The sequence below is a fragment of the Enoplosus armatus genome, chromosome 9, assembly GCF_043641665.1.
Source record: "Enoplosus armatus isolate fEnoArm2 chromosome 9, fEnoArm2.hap1, whole genome shotgun sequence".
NCBI lineage: Eukaryota > Metazoa > Chordata > Actinopteri > Centrarchiformes > Enoplosidae > Enoplosus > Enoplosus armatus.
In genome coordinates this window covers 6,720,671-6,741,180 of record NC_092188.1, presented here as the reverse complement: position 1 = coordinate 6,741,180, position 20,510 = coordinate 6,720,671, and the positions used below count along the sequence as shown (strand labels likewise).

General features: G+C 40.7%; 2 protein-coding genes across 2 annotated transcripts in view; one reads left to right on the top strand and one right to left on the bottom strand.

Moving 5' to 3' along the window:
• Positions 1-20,510, bottom strand: part of LOC139289890 (mannosyl-oligosaccharide 1,2-alpha-mannosidase IA) — a 178,958-nt gene that overhangs the window by 12,488 nt on the left and 145,960 nt on the right. The window contains exons 5-9 of the mRNA XM_070911550.1: positions 7,464-7,558; positions 4,119-4,121; positions 2,175-2,298; positions 1,896-1,989; positions 339-454 (exon numbers count right to left, since the gene is read on the bottom strand). Of these exons, the coding sequence (XP_070767651.1) occupies positions 339-454; positions 1,896-1,989; positions 2,175-2,298; positions 4,119-4,121; positions 7,464-7,558 (432 nt within the window). The remainder of the gene's footprint in view (positions 1-338; positions 455-1,895; positions 1,990-2,174; positions 2,299-4,118; positions 4,122-7,463; positions 7,559-20,510) is intronic.
• LOC139290813 (gamma-crystallin M3-like) lies at positions 8,876-9,619 on the top strand. Its single transcript, XM_070912676.1, has 3 exons — positions 8,876-8,908; positions 9,010-9,252; positions 9,341-9,619. Exons 1-3 carry the CDS (start codon positions 8,876-8,878, stop codon positions 9,617-9,619), a joined length of 555 nt encoding a protein of 184 aa, XP_070768777.1.

Genomic DNA, 20,510 nt, shown 5'->3' with positions numbered 1-20,510 from the left:
ATCGTGCGAGCATTGTGGCTTTTTCCATAAAACTGCCGTCATGTCTGAATAAAGCCACGAGGAACATTTGCGTGTGTAAAAGGGGTTTATGGTGTTGTATCCTTCACTCAGCCTTCAACTATCCCCTAAAACTTTAAGCAATGTACCTGCTGTCCTCTCGCTGCTTTGTGAAACACTGTTTGTTTGTCTTTTATTTGTCTTGGGTGTAGAGCACTTTGTATCCTTTGTTTGATCAAAGGCTTATGCAAATTACTGTAATTATTATCATTTTATCTAAAAGAGCTATGCCTGAGTGGACCCATCGCTCTGTGTGAAATGTAAGATTTAAATTTCCATACCTCCAGTGCGCCATAGTACATCTTCTTTGCGTCGTTGTCTGTCTTGTCCGACATCAGAAATGATTTGATCAGATACTCGTAGAAGCTATCCCCGAGGCCACCGATGGAAACATGATCTAAGAAGGGGAATCGCAGGGAAACAGGGTTGTATGAAAATATTCAGCAGGGTCACACACAGGTCTTTATTCAAGGGAGCTGCAGGTCTTGAAAAGTCTTAAAAAACACGCAATCTGCCCTATGCAGTTATGCTAGTTATAGAATAGTTTTGTGTCCCATTTAAGGCTGTCTTTTAAACTAAAAGGGTTTAAACTAAAAAGGTATTAAAAGTTAATACCTAGAGTTACATTTAACTCGGTGAACAGAAACTCTGTTATTCCATTCACAAATCAAGCCTTACAGGCTACCAATTCTGACTAACTCGTGTCTGGTTTGCTGGAATCACACCGTTACAAAAGCTTTGAGTCTTGTGGTAAAGCATCCAAAATATTCAACTCTATTCTTACTCTAATTGTCTAAATTTGTCACTCTTTCATGGCTTCTCTGGGCAATTCGTGGTGTGCATGATCATGTACTGCGAACCCACACACTCTCCGTTCACTGATGGTAGAAAATAGTTTATTTTTAAGTTATAACCTAAATTATGTAACACACTTAAAGCTTGTGAGTGGAAATTGAAACAAGTGGCTGTTGATTTTCCTCCTGCCCGCTATAAGTCCACATTCAAATTCATGAAGATGAATATGATATTGCAGTGGAGGCGTGCATGAGTCTAAATCTATCCACTCACGCTCATTGCATGCATGCACACACACCTTTGCTCCCCCGCAAGGTTATCACAGTGCTGCTGTGTTTGTCCTTGACATAGACAGATTAGGGAGAGCCGTGAAGAAGGAGAGCCAAGACTTTCTTTCCCTTTGTGGTGATTAATATATACAGTTTTGCTTCTCTACACACTCACCCACAACAATTAGCCTCTGTAATCATCCAGATTACCACGTTTTTAGTCCCAGTGTCGCCTTATCCCGTGATTTTTTTCACCTCCTTTCAGGTAAATCGGAAAGATCCAATTTCCTGAAGTAATTGAATTCATTATCATTTTAATAACCCAGAGCAATGGGAGTCATATAGCCACTGCTATGAGCCTGATATTAAAAATGAAAGGAAATAGACGGATGGGTGGATGGCGCAGACGAGCAGCTAAAAGAGCTTTGACACGTGAGGTGACTCAAGGTCTCTCAGTGGTGTGAAAGCCAAAGAAAGGAGTCAGAAATGGGGAAGATAAAGATGTGAAATGACATTCAATAAACTCTTGTCATCTTGACAACAAAATGATTGCAATATTTAGTAGATAACAAGAATGACCTTCCCAGGAGAGCTCAGAGGTGGATGTGTCACCAAGGTCACATGTAAACCTCATGTTTTTTTCTTATAATGTAAGAGAGCCATTGACCTTGTCCTTCATTGCAAATTCAACTGCTCAAAGTATTTCTATATGAACCAAATTTAACCATAATCATACAATAATTTCATGATGTTTAACCAGGATACAGCACTCACGTTGGACCCAGTTGCCGCTGACTGGACTGAGGAAGTTGGGGTACAGGCCGTGGGGTTTTTCAATCTTGTTCAGTAGTTTTCTGATGTTCATCACCTACAAAGACACCAGTGTACAAAAGAATATCATCAGGATACCAGTTTCACACATTCAACTTGGCTGGAAAGTATCTTGCAGAGAAATGGTGTCATGATAAATCCAGCACATTTTCAAAACCTCATTAAAATAGAAGTAAATTGTTACTGCAGAGTAGAACTGGGAATGTGATCTACATATCGCACCTTCTCTGTGTAGATGGGATTGTTGGAGAGCTCCGACAGATGGACAAATTCGAGGTGAAGGGTCCCAAACTCAGCCAGGATGCTGCTCCCGGCTGAGGCCCAGCCCCAGCTCCAACTGGTGCCACTGCAACAGAGACAATATCCAAACAGGTAGACTAAATATCATGCCTGTTACTCGCAGGCATCTACAGGTACAAACACTTTCATAAGATCACTGTATATACGGTGCAATTAATAATCTTAAAGGTGGCAGAGGATTGACATTTAGGGACTGGAGACATATTGGGAAGGTAAAACTGCAGCTCTTCACACTGTAGGTGTAACTGACCCAGTGTTTGTATTCATGCTGTCTACACAATCAACAAATAAGCAGAAGTACATAAATTTCCTCTAATGGTGGGTGAAAAAGGGAACTTGAGGCTACACAATGATGGTCAACAAGCTTGTCAATTAAGACCACAACATAACTTCTAACTCTCATTAGTTTTATGTGCTTCCTTGTTTCACTGTTGTTGTGAACAGCAGGTAGTTCCTTCTTTTAAAATGCACAACAGATTGATCACAGCCTCTATTGTTTTATTTATCACTGATTAATGCAACATAGTTACTTCCGCCAACTATGTTCATCCATTAAAACTACTACATGTCAATGTGTTTACTGTATGTATAACTCCCTTGTTATAGCGTTTATATCTACCAGAAGACCAGAAGAGTATAGTAGTTTAAATCTGATGCGATAGTAACTACAATAGATATAAATTTACTGAAATTGGAAGAACAAACAAAAAAAATTGTCATGCTGTGTGTAATACTGTATGGCAACTTGCCATAATAAAGTAAAACTAACAATAAAAGTAGCAGTGTTTTATGAATACAGTCCGAAGAGCTAAGTTCTTCATCTAAGTAAAGCACAATCTTCTGAATTTCATCCTGTTTCGATGTGAAGTTCTAGTAAGTTAAAGGTTTTACAGGCAATTCCAGCTTCATATGATGCTCCTGTATCGGCAGCAGTGTTACTTATAAACTCCAGCCAACAAATGCAATACTTCTTTCAGTCCTTCAACTTAGAAGTGATTCTCACATTCAGAACATGCTGCAGCTAAACAAAGTCATAAAAAGTGCCTGGTGCACCTCTTGGCCTTCCGTACTCAGACTCTGCTTAAAGCATCCTGACAGATGGACTTAAGGTCTTACCTTTTATTCCCTCTTCAGATGGAAATCAATAACCATCTGTAGTATGTGTCCAGAGATATGTACAATGCATTTTATCCAAAGTTTATTGATCTATTTGAACATTTAGCTATTGTCATTTGTGGTTTTCAGAGTTGGACGATGTATTGTCCTCCTAAACTCACTCCTCCTAAACTATGAAGCAACGTTAGAGCTGAAACGATTAGTCGATAAATCAATTAGCATTTGATCAAAAATTATGATGACAATTTTGATGAGCGATTAATCATTTAAAACCTTTACATCCCGTTTGGCTGTGGGAAGTTGTGATGGGCATTTTTGACTATTTCATAGACCAAATAATTCATAAAATAATCAGCAGTTTAATTGATTATGAAAATAATCTTCAGTTGCAGCACAATCAAACACTGCATAAATTTAATTAAGTTACTAACTAAGTTCACGCAACAGGTTTTATAGTTCCTCAAAACTTCACCAAAAAGAAAACTAGAGATGCAGTTTTTTTCAGGTAAGCTCCCAAAGTGTGGAAGAGTCTACCCAGAGATGTTAGAGAGGCAGGCTCTGTGGACATTTTTAAACACCACTTAAAAAAATACATGTCTTTAACCTGGCCTTTCTCTAGCGCCACTTCTTACGATGTGCGTGCTTCACATGGAGTCCCACATGCTTTTTTTAAATGACCTTTTATGCCTTTAAAAAGTCTGTCTTTTAAACGGTTTGCTTTCTCTGCAACACTAAGCACGTTATCTTTACCTGCTTTCTTTTTAATTTAAATTGTGTTTCCTGTTTTGATTCCTCTTTAAATGTACAGCACTTTGAGCTGCATGTTTTGTATGACAGGTGCACTTTTTGTTGTGTCTCTGGATGAAATGCTGAGTGAGAAGTCTCTGCATTGGAGCCGAGTGTGCGGATGTTTTGATCTGATTAGTTCAAATATATAAAGCTAACTTAGAAGCTGTCGTACATCTGGCGTACCATAAACATTAATGACAAAATATTAGGCAAATTAGACTTCTGTCTCATTAGACGTCTATGGCATGCCCTTTCTATCATCATCTACCATTAAGTAAATGTATTGTTGCCTGTTGTGACTGATGTTTGTGTATAGTGAAACTCACCAATGCAGCCAAATGATGTGTTTTCACTCTGTAATTTATGCTTTAAAAAGTTACCTAGAAACTATGAACATCAAGGTCCGAAACACATGGCACCCTTCAGTTTTAATTCCTGAAGTCAGTGTGGGTAATATCTTTCTGCACATGCTCAGTAAATGTGTGGGTTCAGACACGTTGCTTGAATGCAGCCCTATGAGGCAGAATTTACTACTAAAAGGACTTTACATACCCTCTAATAGACGCTAGAGAAGATCAGACATCCGGTAATGAATTGAACTGAATTTGCAAGAAGGGAAGAAGATGGAGGGAGAGAAAATGGTGGGAGGGGGCTGGTGTGTGAGGGCAGAGAGGAATCAAAGAGTTTGCCACTCTGATGAATGCATCCATTAAAAGTTTGGGGGCTACATCATTAGTAGCTCTGGCTCGAGTCACAGCTGATTCCTCCTTAAAGAAGAATCAATCTAAGAATCAAAGCGGAGGTGCAGAGTGGCGTGTTTGTGTGTGTTTGGAGAGGGGAGGGAGGGGTATATCCACATTACTGCGGCCTGGTAAGCAACAACACTGGCACTCATCCATTAATCTTTTCACCCCCTTTAACAAACACACCTCACACTCTTCCACTGCTATCACAAATATAATCCGGCGTAGAAAATGATGAAAAAAGCTAAATCAATATCACGTCATGCATAATGTGTTGGGGAAATTGGCAATTTTGTGCATTTTAACGGAACAGCTAAAATAATTCTCGTCTTGGAGGTTGACTATGAACACACACACGTCAGTAAAACTGTAGGACCTCTCAATATGTGTATTAAAAGTCATATTTCATCTATGAATGTTGATAAAATCTATATCTATGTTTCATTTAGGTTTCAAGTCAACGCTAACATTACCTTAATTGTATTTTATAATGTTTATTTGTAAGTGACTGTGTATCATAATAAACATAAATGTTGTCACAGTATAAACTGTTTATTTGCTGAGTGCTGGTAAAGTGTAGGAGTGTAAAACAAATGAAGAAGCTGGATGTGAAAAATGTCATTTAACCCCCCCCCCCCCCCCCCCCCCCAAAAAAAAAATAGCAGTTAGCTAACAAATATTTTCATTATCGATTAAGCAACTGATTATTTTCTAGATAGGTCTTTTGATTTCACTGTCAAATGGCTTGTTTTGTCTAACCAACAGTCCAAAACCTTAAGATATTCAGTTTACTGTCCTGTCAGACAAATACAACCAGGAAATCCTCATAATTTGGAGGCAGGAACTAGAGAATATTTGGCATTTTTGATGGAAAAAATTACTAAAATGATACATTTCTGTCTATCAACTTATCGCTTATTCTGTTTCTGGGGTGTGGTGACATCTGACGTTTGGCAGGTCACAAAAACATAAATGTAAACATAAAGCAAAGGCATAACACAAAGTAATGCACAACAGCAATTCACTTATAACATATAAGAAAAGACTTTCCACACATTATCAGAGCCACAGGCTGTACAGCAGAACTGAACTCCCCTGTGTGCAGAGTGCTGACTGCCTGTTTATGTTATGTTACACACCGCATGTGTTCTCTTCTAAAGTGGTGTTTGTGTTTGTGCATAGTGTGGATCCACTTGTTTGTGTGCCTCCATTCACCCCACATGACCACACTATGGGCAGCCTGGTTCCTCCTGCCCATCTGTATCACAGAGGCATGTTGGTGATGCAGCAGGAATTAACTGTAGAATAAGGTAATTAAATCTGCCAGCAGCTGTCCTGCTTGGTTGCTGGGTTAATTGGATGCAGGTGGATGACAGAGGTGCCAGGAAGTATTTATAAGATATAATTAGAAAGTGAGAGGAAGAGGAGGATATACTGTAGGAAATCTTAAAAACAGACATAAAAGTAGTTTTACAGTTACAATTTGGCTAAATAACTTCTAACAATCAAACATGGCTATATGTAATATTTTGGATCCAGTCTCACAGGAAACTTCATCACCCTAATAATAATATTTTTTTCCCTGGTGTTCAAGCATTGTACTGTGTGCTGATAAGGCAAAACAGAGGTTAAGTCAGGCTATGTGTATGTAGGCTAGCGATGATAATTTGACTGTCACAGTCAAGGACACAGTGCTGTTATTGGCACTCATCAGATTTTTTCCCCCTGTAATTTTTGCCAAATCTTATTTCAGTCTCACTATAAAATTGTTAGATCCAAAAACAAGAGGCACATTTGTTATCCCCACTCCTGCTCAAAAAGGGTCGAACCGAAATCCAAAACACACACAGAGAACTCGAAATTCATTGTGAAATTGCTCTGAAAATGAAAAGTTGTCTTGTGTGACTGTGGCATTAACAAGATCGTGTCAATAAAGATTTTAGATTAGAAAGGTAATGGTTTGGAACAGATTAAAAATCAACACAACTCATTTAAAAACATGCAAATATTATTCATATGATCTTCCAAAGTGTTTATGAACACAGATTAATTCTTATCCAAATGTCATCGTCATTGTACATCTCAGCCCGCAGCTGCTCCACTGTTAAACAGTGACTGTGGGTCCGTTTGATTTGATCATTTTTTTGAAATTCACTTTTTTTATTATTCACTTTTTTATTAGCCGTTTCTGCAAATTCATACAGACCTGAATACTGTTACTACATAAATTACAGATTTGGATCTGCTTTCATATTTCTGGTAGAACATTTAGAAAGTTTATTTGAATGTGCCGAGCTGGTCCGGAGGCATCGCAGTAATTGGAAGTTGAAATTCAGTGTTGTGTCACTGTGGATTAGAGGAGGGTTCAATACAATATTAGCATATTTCCTATTTGTCGACAACTTGCATGTCGCCTCACATTTTTAAATCAACCTCTGCCTCTGGTCGCCGAGATGAACAAACCGCAGGAGCGCTGATTAATGCCAGCCAGCATGATAACTGGATAAGGTCTTTTATCAGGGATGGAGGACAGTTGGAGGTGAAGGCTGCTGCTGAGACTCACCTCCCGAGGTTGATGACTCCTCGGGGGATTCCCGTTGGCGTGTTGAAGGCAGGCAGCAGCTTCTCTCCCAGCTCCAGTACTTTATTCTTGAACAACTGGAAAGAAAAGAAAAAGGCAACTTGGTAAATACACAAACAATACAACATAAATAGTTAGAAATATATATTTTACAAAGATTAAAACTGCCCGTCATCTCATCCAAGCTTAAAAAAAAATCCCTGTCACAGGCTAGGAATCACAGGCCTTTCCCTCTAAAGCTAATTATGTGAAACACAAGGCCTGCTACAACAGAACTCCAGCAGGATTAGAAGCAATCTCATCGATGTAATCTACAGCAGTCCATTTAAAACCGCTTTTCCTTCCGGTCTCCACCGGCCAGACTCTCCGAGGCCAAAGCTAATGTATCATTTTATGAGCTGGATTATCAGTCACCAAATCTCCATTAGCCAGTGAGAACAATGTTAAAAAAGAAAAAAATGAAAACAGTGGAGTATGATATTGAAGTCCTGACAAAGAGAGAGACATCTGAGGTTGAGGTAGCAGAGGCGAGAGGAGAAGGGGAGATTCATAAAAGAGACAGAAAGCCTTGGAGACAAGAGAGAGTAGAGAAAGAGATTGAGAAGAGACAGACATTTTATGTGGAGTGGGAAAACAGAGTCTAGACAAAGACAAAGATGGTCAGAAGGAGAGTTTGGGAGCGTGGCAGCGGTGTGGAGCAGTGACTCAGCAGAAATATTGAGGAAGAGAAAATGAGGAAAATAAATCAATCAGATAGCTGGAAACTACTGGCCTTCACTGTTAGGACTGTTATCATTGTTAGTATCAGTCTTTGTGGTCTGAAAAGAATGATTTGCTTTTACCCATGCAAAGTGAATAGATATTACTGTTAGAAACCTGTTAAACCCAAAAGACAAAGGCACAACACTACACTACAATTAGACTTCTCAAAATGTACATAAAAGTCCAAAGTATTTGTTCTGCCTCTGACTTTCTCATTAAAGAACAAAAAGATGCTGTATTTCATGTGTGGAACCCAAATTGTCACTACTATCAATTTGCTGAATAGAGCAAAGCTCAAATACCCAAATGCAGACAAAAATATGCACCGTACAGGTCACACACACACAGTTTTCAATAGTCTCACAGGCCAGCCTATTCACATGTGACACACACTGTTGGGAATGCTTTCTGTAATGAGAGAAAAGGCCTTTCTAAAAACGGTGAGGTACCCAGTCTCTGGAAAAAAGTGGACATTACCTCTGCATTCTATAGGCTTCAATAGGATGCTGCTGAGTAAGTGATCTGAGGGGGGGCCACTGATTCGTTTACGCCTGGCCAGGTATAAAAGGAAAGGGTTAAACCAGGTTGGAAGGCAGCTCAGGAGCAACAGCAACAACACATCAGCAGCCAACATGAGCAACTCCGGCATGAACATGAGGGGAAAGGTACTTTCAAAAAATAATTTTGTAAAAAGAAAGAGTAGAAATGACTGTTGAGATCACAAAACCTTTCTTTTTCCCTAAGCGTTACAATTCACTTTTCACAGATCATCTTCTACGAGGAGAAGAACTTCCAGGGTCGCTCCTATGAGTGCATGAGCGACTGCTCTGACATGACCTCCCACCTGAACAGGTGCCACTCCTGCAGGGTGGAGAGCGGCTGCTTCATGGTCTACGACCGCCCCAACTACATGGGCAACCAGGTCTTCATGAGGAGGGGCGAGTACGCCGACTACATGAGCATGATGGGAATGAGAGACTGCATCAGGTCTTGCCAAATGATCCCCATGGTAAGCATAATATTGTGATTTACTGTGTACAAGGTGCACTGGCCTCTAATATTATACAATTCTGATGATGTAAATTCACATCTTACAGCACAGAGGCCAGTTCAGGATGAGGATCTACGAGAGGGAGAACTTTGATGGTCAGATGAACGAGCTTATGGACGACTGCGACAACATCATGGACCGCCACCGCATGTCCAACTGCATGTCCTGCAACGTGATGGACGGCAACTGGCTGATGTACGAGCAGCCCCAGTACAGAGGCAGGATGATGTACCTGAGGCCCGGAGAGTACAGGAGCTTCAGGGACATGGGCATGAGCGGCATGAGGTTCATGAGCATGAGGCGCATCATGGACTCTTGCTACTAAATGTTCACTGAATAAATAAAACAATTGCTGCACTACTTTGACTTTTGTCAAGCTTATCTCCTCAATGAAATATTATGCAGTATAAAATATATTAGAATTTCTTTTAGACCTTTCTAGACCCCTTTTTCTCACCATGTTGTCCCTCAAAACACATCTAGTATATGCAAACCTTACATACATTATGTACAAAGACTATTCAGAAACACACCCACTATTGTGCTTATTGTGCCAATGTCACAGCAGCTGCAGTGTCCTCTTAAATCCTACCCATGAGCCTTTGCCTGGAACACTGTTATTGTGTTCAGAGCGACCCCTGTAGGATCTGTACAGCTTGCACTGTATACCAGACTCTCTCACTGTCAAGAACAGGAGTTGCAAAATAGTCAGAAAGTAAATACATTAATTCACAGATGACTTAATTAATGAGTAAACAGACTAGCAATTGAATTGTCAGCTGCTATTTCCAAATTGCATGAGCCTGCCTGTTCTTCATTTTTCAAAATGGCCAGAGTTTCATGCAGGCTAGTAAATTAGAAATTATTACAGATGCTGTCAGAAGATGGTTTCTGCTGTACATACCGAATGCTTGACCCATAAATAAAGCAGCACATTGGACAAGATCCTTCATTACATTCAAACTGTTGACTTAAAGCAGTGAATACTTGACTAATTATGCAAAAACAAACATCTTGGAAAAGACATCTTTAGTTATTATTGATCAGAAAAGCTAATCGGCTTCATCAGGACTTGGTGGGTGTGTCAGAAATCACTCTCCAATTACTATACAGTGCATTCTGTTGGTGCCCTCCCCAATTTCCACAATGGAACAAATGAAATAGTGCCTATGGCATACACACTACTTTCTGCTCACAACCCCACCATTTTTCACATTTTATAGATGGGAAAATTAGCAGTGTGACACTACACCTGCCAGCAAAATGATGACGAACAATAGGTGTCAGAAAAGCGTATATAATATGTATAAAATGGGGAGTGTTGAGTGAATGAACAACAGAGAGATTTTGGACACAACCAGAAGCCTGGCAACGAACGCAAAACCCTCCAACCGTCATCATAAGAAGAGGTCATCTTAAGAAGACCTTTTCAAAGTAAGGTGGTCAAAAAGTACTGAAACTCAGGCATTAGGTTATTAGCTATCAGGTATTAGTTTTAGAAATATGGGAAAAAGGCACTATGATATTTTTTGTGTGTTTATTTAGAGCTCACAATACTGAGGCTACACAGCTGTCTGTCAAAAAGTAATGGGATGGGACCAGAGTGGCGTTACAGTCACTTGTTAATTCTGGCAGAATAATACAGAACAGCCTCAGCCTAATGTGTGTGTGTGTGTGTGTGTGTGTGTGTGTGTGTGTGTGTGTGTGTGTGTGTGTGTGTGTCTGTGTGTGTGTGTGTGTGTGTGTGTGTGTGTGTGTGTGTGTGCTACATTGCCTCTCCAGTCCCCAGGCTCTCTATTTTATCAAAGAAAGCACTAATGACCCTCCGCCTGGTCCCATCTCTCCTCATTGGTCCTTTCTACCACCACTGCAGCTCAAGCAAACCAGAAGCCCACAGGCACACACACACACAATAAAGCAGACACACATTTAATTCAAAACAAGCAAACACACACACTTGCTCTCATTGTGCATTGTGCTTGCATCATTCTTGAATTTCACGACAGAAATATACTTTTGTTTGTGTAATCGTGCACAGTAAACACATATACACACACACACACACCCAATTGCATTCTTTGTAACATGTAAACACACACTTGCATCATGTAACAGACAGGTAAGAAGCAGGGGCAGCTGATTATATTGTAGTCATTTATTCTTGTTTGCTTGTTTATAAATTATTTGATAAATTACAGTAAAACCCGTCTGGCTTGTGTCTGCCATGTGATTTACCGTACACAGCACACAAGCTCAATTAGGAGCCGTGTTCATAAATCTGTCTTCACTGACACACTGCTGGTCTCTTATGCCACACCGACAGCCCCCTCCAGCCCGTGAACTTCATTACTGAAGAGCTACTGTAATTACACCTTGTGTGTTTGCGACGCCTTCCCATCCATCCAATAATGCAAAGCTATCATCAAACTCCAAGACTGGTTATGTTCACAATTTAAAATGTTCCCCGCCTATCTGATAAGATGGCAGAATGGTGGAACTCAGCAAAGACCAACATTGATCCGATGTGACAGCCGACAGGTCGCTTTCTTCCCTTTCAGTTGGAATTTTTATGGCGGAGAGGAGGCTCGACACAAATGGCTTTTCTATCAGCTCTTAACCGCTGAGGACACGCATCAGGCATGCAGCCATCTCTGCCACAGCAAACATCGTCAGAGCCCAACGGAGAGACACTTTGAGCAACATTTCTAGGTCTGCCACTTCTGCTTACCAGTAAAAACCTCACAGTCCTCGCCTCAAGGAACAAGGGACACATGAAAATGGGCCTATGCACTCTTCCATACCAGCTACTGTTATGTGTGTGTAAAATATTGTTGTAAAAAACTTCCTGCAACAACTGGGAGAAATGTTTTTAATGTTGTTTGTGTATTTCAATACTTTAGCTTCTTTGCCCTGTCTGTTGCTCTCAGCCTCGAGCCCATTGGTTCCTACTGAGCGCGTAAATCTTTGAGAAGGAGGAAACAAATACAAGATTATACATTCTTTAAAAAGGTTAAATCATTTCCTAAAACAGCTGAGCACTGTGGCTTTCAGCATCACTAGGGATGTGGTGGTATCACATTTTCATTCTTTAAAATATTGTGGCTCAGTATCATCACAATGGTGCCTCAAGCTTTCATAAAATACTACTATTGGAGCTGAAATGTACTTCACACCATGGCTTGGATTTATCAAACCTAACAAACACGATGTGAACCGCATATGCAGCTCAGTTGGTCTCTGCAAAAATGTTGTTAAAAGTAAGGGGGTTACTTTAAATGCAGCACAGTGTCTGTGTCTCTTAATTTTATGCATCAGTAAAATTTACGTTAGTTGTGGTAATGGCGGTCATAGAAATTTGCTGGCGGTGTTGTTACCATCAGGATGTTTCATGACAGTATATATTAAAACCAGTATACTGGCACACCTCTAAACGTTACTCAAACAGGCATAAACAGTGCATTTATCAGGGACTAGCTGCAGATGATAATAAAACAGTAGCCATGTTCATGATGATGAAGAAACATGTCATGACTCATGACGATGTATTTTTATCCAACAATGGAGGTCTATGGCTAAGAGGAATAAAACATTTCAAGCTTTGGCTGCACAGGCAACACTTTTGATACATTCAACAGATTCATTGCTGGTTTTGATCTTTTCGTGGCAATAATCAATAAGAAAAATAGACACAATCATCAGCCTTATCCTTAGAGATGAATCACAGCTACGTGTCTTAATCATACAAAGGTTTTATTTGACTCCTCTTCATAATTTCTTGCCTTGACAACCAACCTACTTAGGCACTTTGTCTCACCTGTTTTTCCTTTCTTCTTCACATTTAGGACACATTCTCAAGTCTGATCAGACGGGTGATGGACACGGTGAATATATAATGTGGCAATAAAATGAATAACTGTGTGACTGGCTGCTGATGTGTTTTAGCAGCCAGCGTAGAGCTTCATCAGACACACAAATCCCTCACTCACAGTGTCACTGGTTCTGAGAAAGACGTGGTCTTTTAATGCGAGAACAAAGCCCCTTCTCTTTTACACCTGCCATCACTTCCTCTTTATTCATGTTTCTTTATTTCTTTTTCTGGATCCCCATTAGCTGCCACGACGGTAGCAGCTGCTCTTCCTGGGGTCCACGCACAACAAAATGTAACATATAAAACATGTAAAAAGGCTCCATAAGAACATGTTCAAGACAAAAAAATCAACACCTTTTCAAGGCACGTATGTATGTCACATTCTCATTAAGGGCTGAGCCCCCCTAAAGGTCTGATCCTAGACTCGCCCCTGACACCAAGAACATTTGCCTCTGAAACCTGTTCAGTATCTGAGCCTTTGAGTGATAAACACAGCTGATTATCATTATTAGTGGCATGTCTGGTTTTGAACATAATACGTTCGGCTTTTGCTACATTCAAAACAAATCTGTTCTCACATATCCAGTCAGGTAATAGTTGCAGTTCAGACTTAAGAGTGTTCTTTAATTCAGTTTTATTAGTAGATGCAAAGTGTATAGTTGCATCATCTGCATATAGAGTAACACTACATGTCATTGGTAAATATTAAAGGAGGAGGAGCAGCCCGAGGCAACTCCCCTGGGGCACGCCACACTGTAAGCATTTAGGGGAGGAAAAACTCCCATTAAAAAACACAGACTGCATCCCATTGGCTAAATAGCTGTTGATCCAATTGATTGCTGTTGGACTGAACCCACATGCAGTTAGTCAGTTTAAGTAATAATAGCCTATGGCCTACAGTATCAAATGCTGCGCTAAAGCTAAGTGATACAGTTTCAACCATCATTTTCTTATCAATGTAAGATAACCATTTGTCGGTCATCTCTGTCAGTGCTGTGCAAGTAGAGTGATCTGCCTTATAGGCATGCTGGGAAATCCGAGTTAAGTTCATTAAGTGAAAAATAGTGTATCTTTTTCCATTAGTTGGATCAACACGGGGAGAATACTAATGGGTCTGCTATTGGCAGCTGAGAAACTCTCCAGCTTGTTTTTTGGAAGAGGTACAACCTTGGCAGATTTCCAAATCTGGGGCAATAACCCCTCCTTCAGACTCAAGTTGAAAATATGACAAATTGGCAATAACATTATATTGGCAATAATAATAATAGACCAGCAAGTAGTTTTTCCCACCTTTTCTATAGGTTGAAACTGAAAAGCACATTGTTTGTCCCCCCCCCCCCCCACTAGGGGAGCCCATTTCCTTTCTTAACCTATCAACTTTGTCAGCAAAATGATTACTAGAATGGTTTGCAACGTCCTTTGCTTTGTTACTGAGATGTAGGAGACAAAGCAGGCAGAAAACCTGCTCTGCTGAGGAAGAGAAATGGATGATAAGCAGCAGTGTCATGGAAAACATATCTGCAGTTGGAAGGCAAATTTAATCTCTGCTTCAGAGGACTGCTTGTGGTTTCCTTGATTCTGGTCTGACCAAAGCTCATGCAGAGTGCATGCATAATGTTGCCTTGATACAAGTCCGGAGCAGACACACAGACACAGTTATTTTCATGCAACCGGTTGCCTCTGTGAGAAGAGTTTATTTGAAGTCACTTCAGGCTCCTGTGCTCCAAAAATAACGACTAAATCTAAAAACTCAGTGGGTGACATTTTGAGAATCTTCTGATGCTGCCTGGCTCAGAAAAAAAAAAAAGATTTCTTTAGACCACAGATAAATAATTCCTATTTGGCAGCTTATGAACATAGATCTGCAGACTAACCTCTTCTGCCTCAGTCACTATCTCACACCGACACGCAAGTCCACAATAATTTTCTCATCATCTTTTCTCTTTGTCCTGAAAAACTTAAATTAAATAATTGTTTTCATTGCCGATTAATCTGCTACATATTTTTTGGATTAATCTATAAAATGTAAGAAAAGTGTGAAAACATGTCAATCACAACTTCACAACAAATGGCATGTTTTGTCCAACAAACAGTCCCAAAAGCCAAATATATTCAGTTTACTATCACACACGACAAAGAAACACAGATAATCCTCAAAACTGAGCTGCTGGAAAATCACTCAAACAACTGATAATAATCAAAAGAGTTGCTGATGAATTTTCCATCAATTGACTCATTGCCACAGCTCTACTTAGCAAATACTAATTTACAAGTCAAATGTGAAGGTTTTGGTTTTAGAGTTTTAAAAAGTGACATTCTTCGTCAAGGTGAATGATTTTTCCACAAGTTATCAAGTTTGTCTCAGACTCAATCAATCATAGAAAGGCCTTAAGTAAGAAATGCAGATGCAGTGTACAAACTCTACTACTAAGAAGAGGCTCCATCTTCAAACTCTCACATGGAAATGCTTATAAAATGTAATTTTTCATCAAAACTTAAACTGTACACCTGTGTGGGTGTGAGACTGAGAACTTTTGGTGCATTATTTCTACAAAACATAATTACAACTTGTTGGGAGTTAAAAACACACACAACACGGCTGCTGCTGGCTGAAAGACATCTGAGATTTAATTCTGCTGCGTAATAAGACGCTCATTTGCTCAGTGTGATTCAACTGGAACAAAAACTCGACTCTTTATGAGCAGCGGCTGCACCTGGTTTGTTCAGTTTCTCTCCCAGCAGCATTGATCATTATTATTATCCTTTTCTTTTCTCTGTATCTGCATGGGCATTGCGGAGGCACACAGGGAATATTCAGAAAGAAACAGATACAGGTATCTCAGACACTGGGTGTAGTCATCACAGATTGAAAGGAATATTGCAAGTCTCGGCTTCAATCGTCTTCCCCCAATATTTCTACCCTTTCAGCCGGATCTGACTAGACTGACAGGAGGAGACCTTTTCTTGCACATTGATTTCGTTCTTCATTTCACAAGCTGCTGGTGCCATCTGACTGTGAAGCAGAAGAGTCCACAGGTTGCAGCACCTTCACTCCACAACGGTTCAACAAGTCTGAATCTCAGTACGATTAAATATCCAAGGTTAACAGGGGCAGGGTAGCAAAAAACCTGTGGTGTCTATTGTACTGAAAGCTCTCTGCAAACCATCAGTATTACCAAAGGAGCATTACATTACATTTAGTTTCTATCCAAAGCGACTTGTCCATGTGGATACAGTCCAAAAATTGCTAGAATCATCAACTTATGCTGAACTGCTGCTACATTTAGAAACAATGAGAGATCCAGAAATTGTTTATTTATTTATTCTATGGGCCAAGGTGCAGTCTGAACAGATTCTGAAAGATTCTTTATTTTTTATTTGGATGCCTATTCACTTCCACAAAGTGGTCACGAGTGTGGACTCCACACAAAAACAATAACATTAAAACAAACATTATCAATAACACAAGAAAAAGCAAAACAACAACAAATAAGTAAAATTACTGTACTTATGAAACAATAGCCTACAATGGAAAGAAAAACAAAATTGTCACAGACACAGCAGATGTGTTAAGTTTCTGCTGTCCTGATGTCAATGGGGAGCAGGACCATAAACAGTCGTGATCTTGCTTAGCTGTGGCCCCCCTCCTAGTGAGGGAGTAGCAAGCCGATTGGAAGTAGCAGAACGTAGGGGACAGGCTGGAGGGTATGGTTTGAGGAAGGCTAAAGATTGCTCCATAATCCATGCTGTTCTATTTTATTTCACAAAACTTTACTTTTGTGCCTGCGACACGTTTGAACGTCTCAATCGGCAAAGCTGGCAGAGTGACATAGATGTCTTGAACACCGCCTGCTAACTCGCAGCACGCAGTCCCACATCAACCGCTCAACCCTGATGTCGGAAACGGAAAAAGTACTCTGCATAATTTATGCAGCATAGCATCGCCTGAGAGCGAGTAGGCGAACATGCTAAAGCAGATCCAATAAATTAGACATGAGGACTTCTCAGAAAACAAACGCAGCGGTACAATGAAAGTACCCACCAAAGCCCAAATTGGAAAACAAACAAGTGGCGGCTGTTCAATCAAGCCCCCGCTGGAAAGGAGCAGTTCTAAATGAGTCCACATTACAGCTATATTGTTAAGAAATGTTCATCAGCTTAAATGTTCTCCTCTCAAGTACATGAGCCGCCCACCTCCTTTCTACCCCTCCCTTTGACCCACTAAACTGGGCTTATACAAATCATTTCACAGTTTGCTGACTGCTGCTACTGTATAATACAGCAGCCACAGTTGCTGTTATTTCTTTCAATTCAATGATGCAATTACTGTGCAGATATCCTCTGCCGTGTGCCTCAGCTCTTGACGTTGCCTAGAGCCTAATTACTAGGAGTATGAAAGCACACCATTATAACTGCCCTGTGTGTGTGTGTGTGTGTGTGTGTGTGTGTGTGTGTAAATGCCAGGAAAAGAGAAAAAAACATTTCCTGCTGCACAGGATTACGGATGGCCATGAAAATGTGGTTGACTGACTTGTCGTAAACATAACTGGTCATTATTGGGACGTTTCAACTTCGATGTAATCCTTCCATATTACAGGGTAGCCACCGAGTGGCACTGTATGCTTCAGTTTTTCTTTGGGAAATCAGATGGTGCTGCTTTTCATCTAAAGCTGATTGTTGTGTGCAGTGTTATTGCAATACCATGCCTGCATGAAGTGAAAGCGGGGGGATATCCAGAGGGAGGAGTTAATCCAACACATGTTCCACTGTTAACAAAAAACACATGGAGACTCCTGGAAATCCTGTTAGATTTGTGGTGCTATCTCTGAGCTACCTGTCACAGCAAATCACTGTGAGCCATTGTCTTCACACCTAGAGAGATCATAATGTTGGCACACTGGACCTCATCAGCTACCTCTGTGCCACACACTCTCAACGCTCCACGCAGGAAAAATAAAAGAGATTTCCTGTCACATAGCAACACTATTATACCTGTTTACGCATTGATGGATGTCACACAAGATCAGCCCTCCTCTTAGCAACGGACCAGACAGACCCAGTGACCCATCAATAATTCAACCTACAATTTGCCTGGTGCCACAACCTCTCCGCCATCATTACTGCGGACAGGAACAGGAAGAAGTCGGGGCTGATGGGATGCAGAGAGGAGCAGTGGTTGGAGAGGATGTCAGGTGCACTTCTCATTAGGGCCATGACAGAGTCTCCCAGGCCTGGCGTAAAAGGACGACATTGCACCTCCTGGCCCACTCAGCCAGACAGAAGAGCTAACAGGTACCTTCCTGTGGGCACTGCCAGACAATACTCCCCAAGAAACTGCAGGAAATCTGAGAGATCTTGTTAAAGTGTAAGAGAGAGAAACTGTCTCAGACTGTCTGTCAGTTACATGCAAATGGCTGAGGCACTGCAAGACTGTGTGGGTGATAGATTAAAGTTTTCAGACATACTTTTTTATATCTTGTCAGCAACTTGCAATCAGCAACAAAATCTAAAGCTTTAAAGCCCTGCTAGATTCACCCAGAGGCTGCACTGTTCATTATATTCCTCAATACAGAGATGCTGTGCTAGTTTGTCCTTAGGGAGGTGCTAGAGGGCAGGCCATGCGGCCATTAAAATCAGAATGGTTAACCTGTTTGAGAACATGACACAACAACACAAATTTCATGGAAATCTGCTCATCAGATTGGATATCTTCTGTACAAAACTGACATTTTAGCCAGAAAGTGGCACAAGAGGAAAGCTATTTGGAGTGTCCAAAGTGGAAGAAGTTAGTACATTTTTATGCTAAATGTGCCCGTTAGATTTGGATTTTCCTGTATGAGTGGCTGTTACTCAATTCTTGGATGACTTGGAATGGGTACAGCGAATTTCATTGAAAAATGAAGATTTATAGTAGAAGTAGCTTGGTAGCCTCATGGTTAAGGTGCATAGCACATACCCGTTAGCGGCTCTGTGAGGCTATGCATGGATATACTTAGGCACAGCGGTGCTAGCAAGCTAACATTAGCATGCTAACATTTTCACAATGACAATGCTAACATGATTATGTTCAGCAGGTATAATGTTAACCATGCTCACCATCCTAATTAGCACTAAACACAAAGCAGAGGTGATGGGAATTTCATTAGTTTCAAAGGTCATAAAGCAAAGTATTGGACAAATTTAAATTTTGAGCTGATGATGGAGGAACATGAATGGTCAGGGGATCAAAGTTATTACAATTCATCCTCTGGGAACCATGATAGTCTGACAAATGTTTGTGCTAATCCACCCAGTAGATGTTGAGATATTTCACTGAAAAGAGGAGGAAAAGTCAGAGGATCACCGAAGTCATTAGGATTCATCCTCCAGGGTTAGTCTGGACTTCAGTCTGGACCAAAGTGGTGGACAGACCATCAGACATTGCCACCCCTAGAGCCATGCTAAAACTTAAGATGTGAGATATGTAGCTCTAGACCAAAGACAGGCCAACCAACATAATCACTTTCAGGCTGCTTGTAGCAAAGAAAGAATCAAAGATGACAAAGAATCGCTGCCATTTCTTAGTGCAAATGGTTGCCAAGGTGCAAACGCGTGTACGAAAAAGGAATGTCTTATCTCTTGTTTTATACTGTACATAGTCCACGCCTCCTCCTCCAAGATATCTCTGAATGCTGGACGATAAACATACTGCAAATACCTGTTTTTCCTTCTCCAAAAGAGATACATACAAACATAATCTATGAGAAAAGAGCCAGCGGATTGCACAAGGGTGGTAATGAGATTGGAGGAACACAATGCGATGAGGGGGTGAGGATGAAGTGTAGAAGATAAAGCAGTCACAGCCTCAGTGGGAGAGGAGGATGGGGGTGGTTTGTGTCTGAATCTTTGACTGGGATGAGAGGAGGCAAGGCAAGATGAGGAAGATCAGATTTGGGTTATCTGTGTGGCCTAGCGTGTATCTGCGGTTCAGTTGGCGATATGAGCTAGTTGCTGGAGTGGAGTGAAAAGGAAAGACAAGGAAGAAAAGGGAGGGAAGTGGGGCTTCTTTAAAAGCTCCTGATGGCAGAGCTGTGCTTCAAAGCATCGCCTGCCTCATCAAAGACTCGACTCCGTGAAGGATGTGGCCACTGTGATGCCGTGCATGTGGGGGATCGACTGAGTGTGTGCAAGTGAGAGAGACAGATGTTTGCTTAAGATTTTTTTTATGTCCTCTTCATGTGAATGTGTCCACACCATAAGACGCCATACAACATGCTTTCACAGATTAATGTTTAAGGCAGGAATCCTTCATTGGTGCTGCTGCAGGAGAGTTAGAGTGTTGTCAGTGGCTGACAATGAATAGGAAGGT

Excerpts from the sequence above, each read along its gene's own strand:
- LOC139290813 (XM_070912676.1), top strand. The coding sequence starts at position 8,876 with ATGAGCAACTCCGGCATGAACATGAGGGGAAAG. Across the intron at positions 8,909-9,009 it reads GCATGAACATGAGGGGAAAG|ATCATCTTCTACGAGGAGAA; the intron begins GTACTTTCAAAA and ends CACTTTTCACAG. Across the intron at positions 9,253-9,340 it reads CTTGCCAAATGATCCCCATG|CACAGAGGCCAGTTCAGGAT; the intron begins GTAAGCATAATA and ends CACATCTTACAG.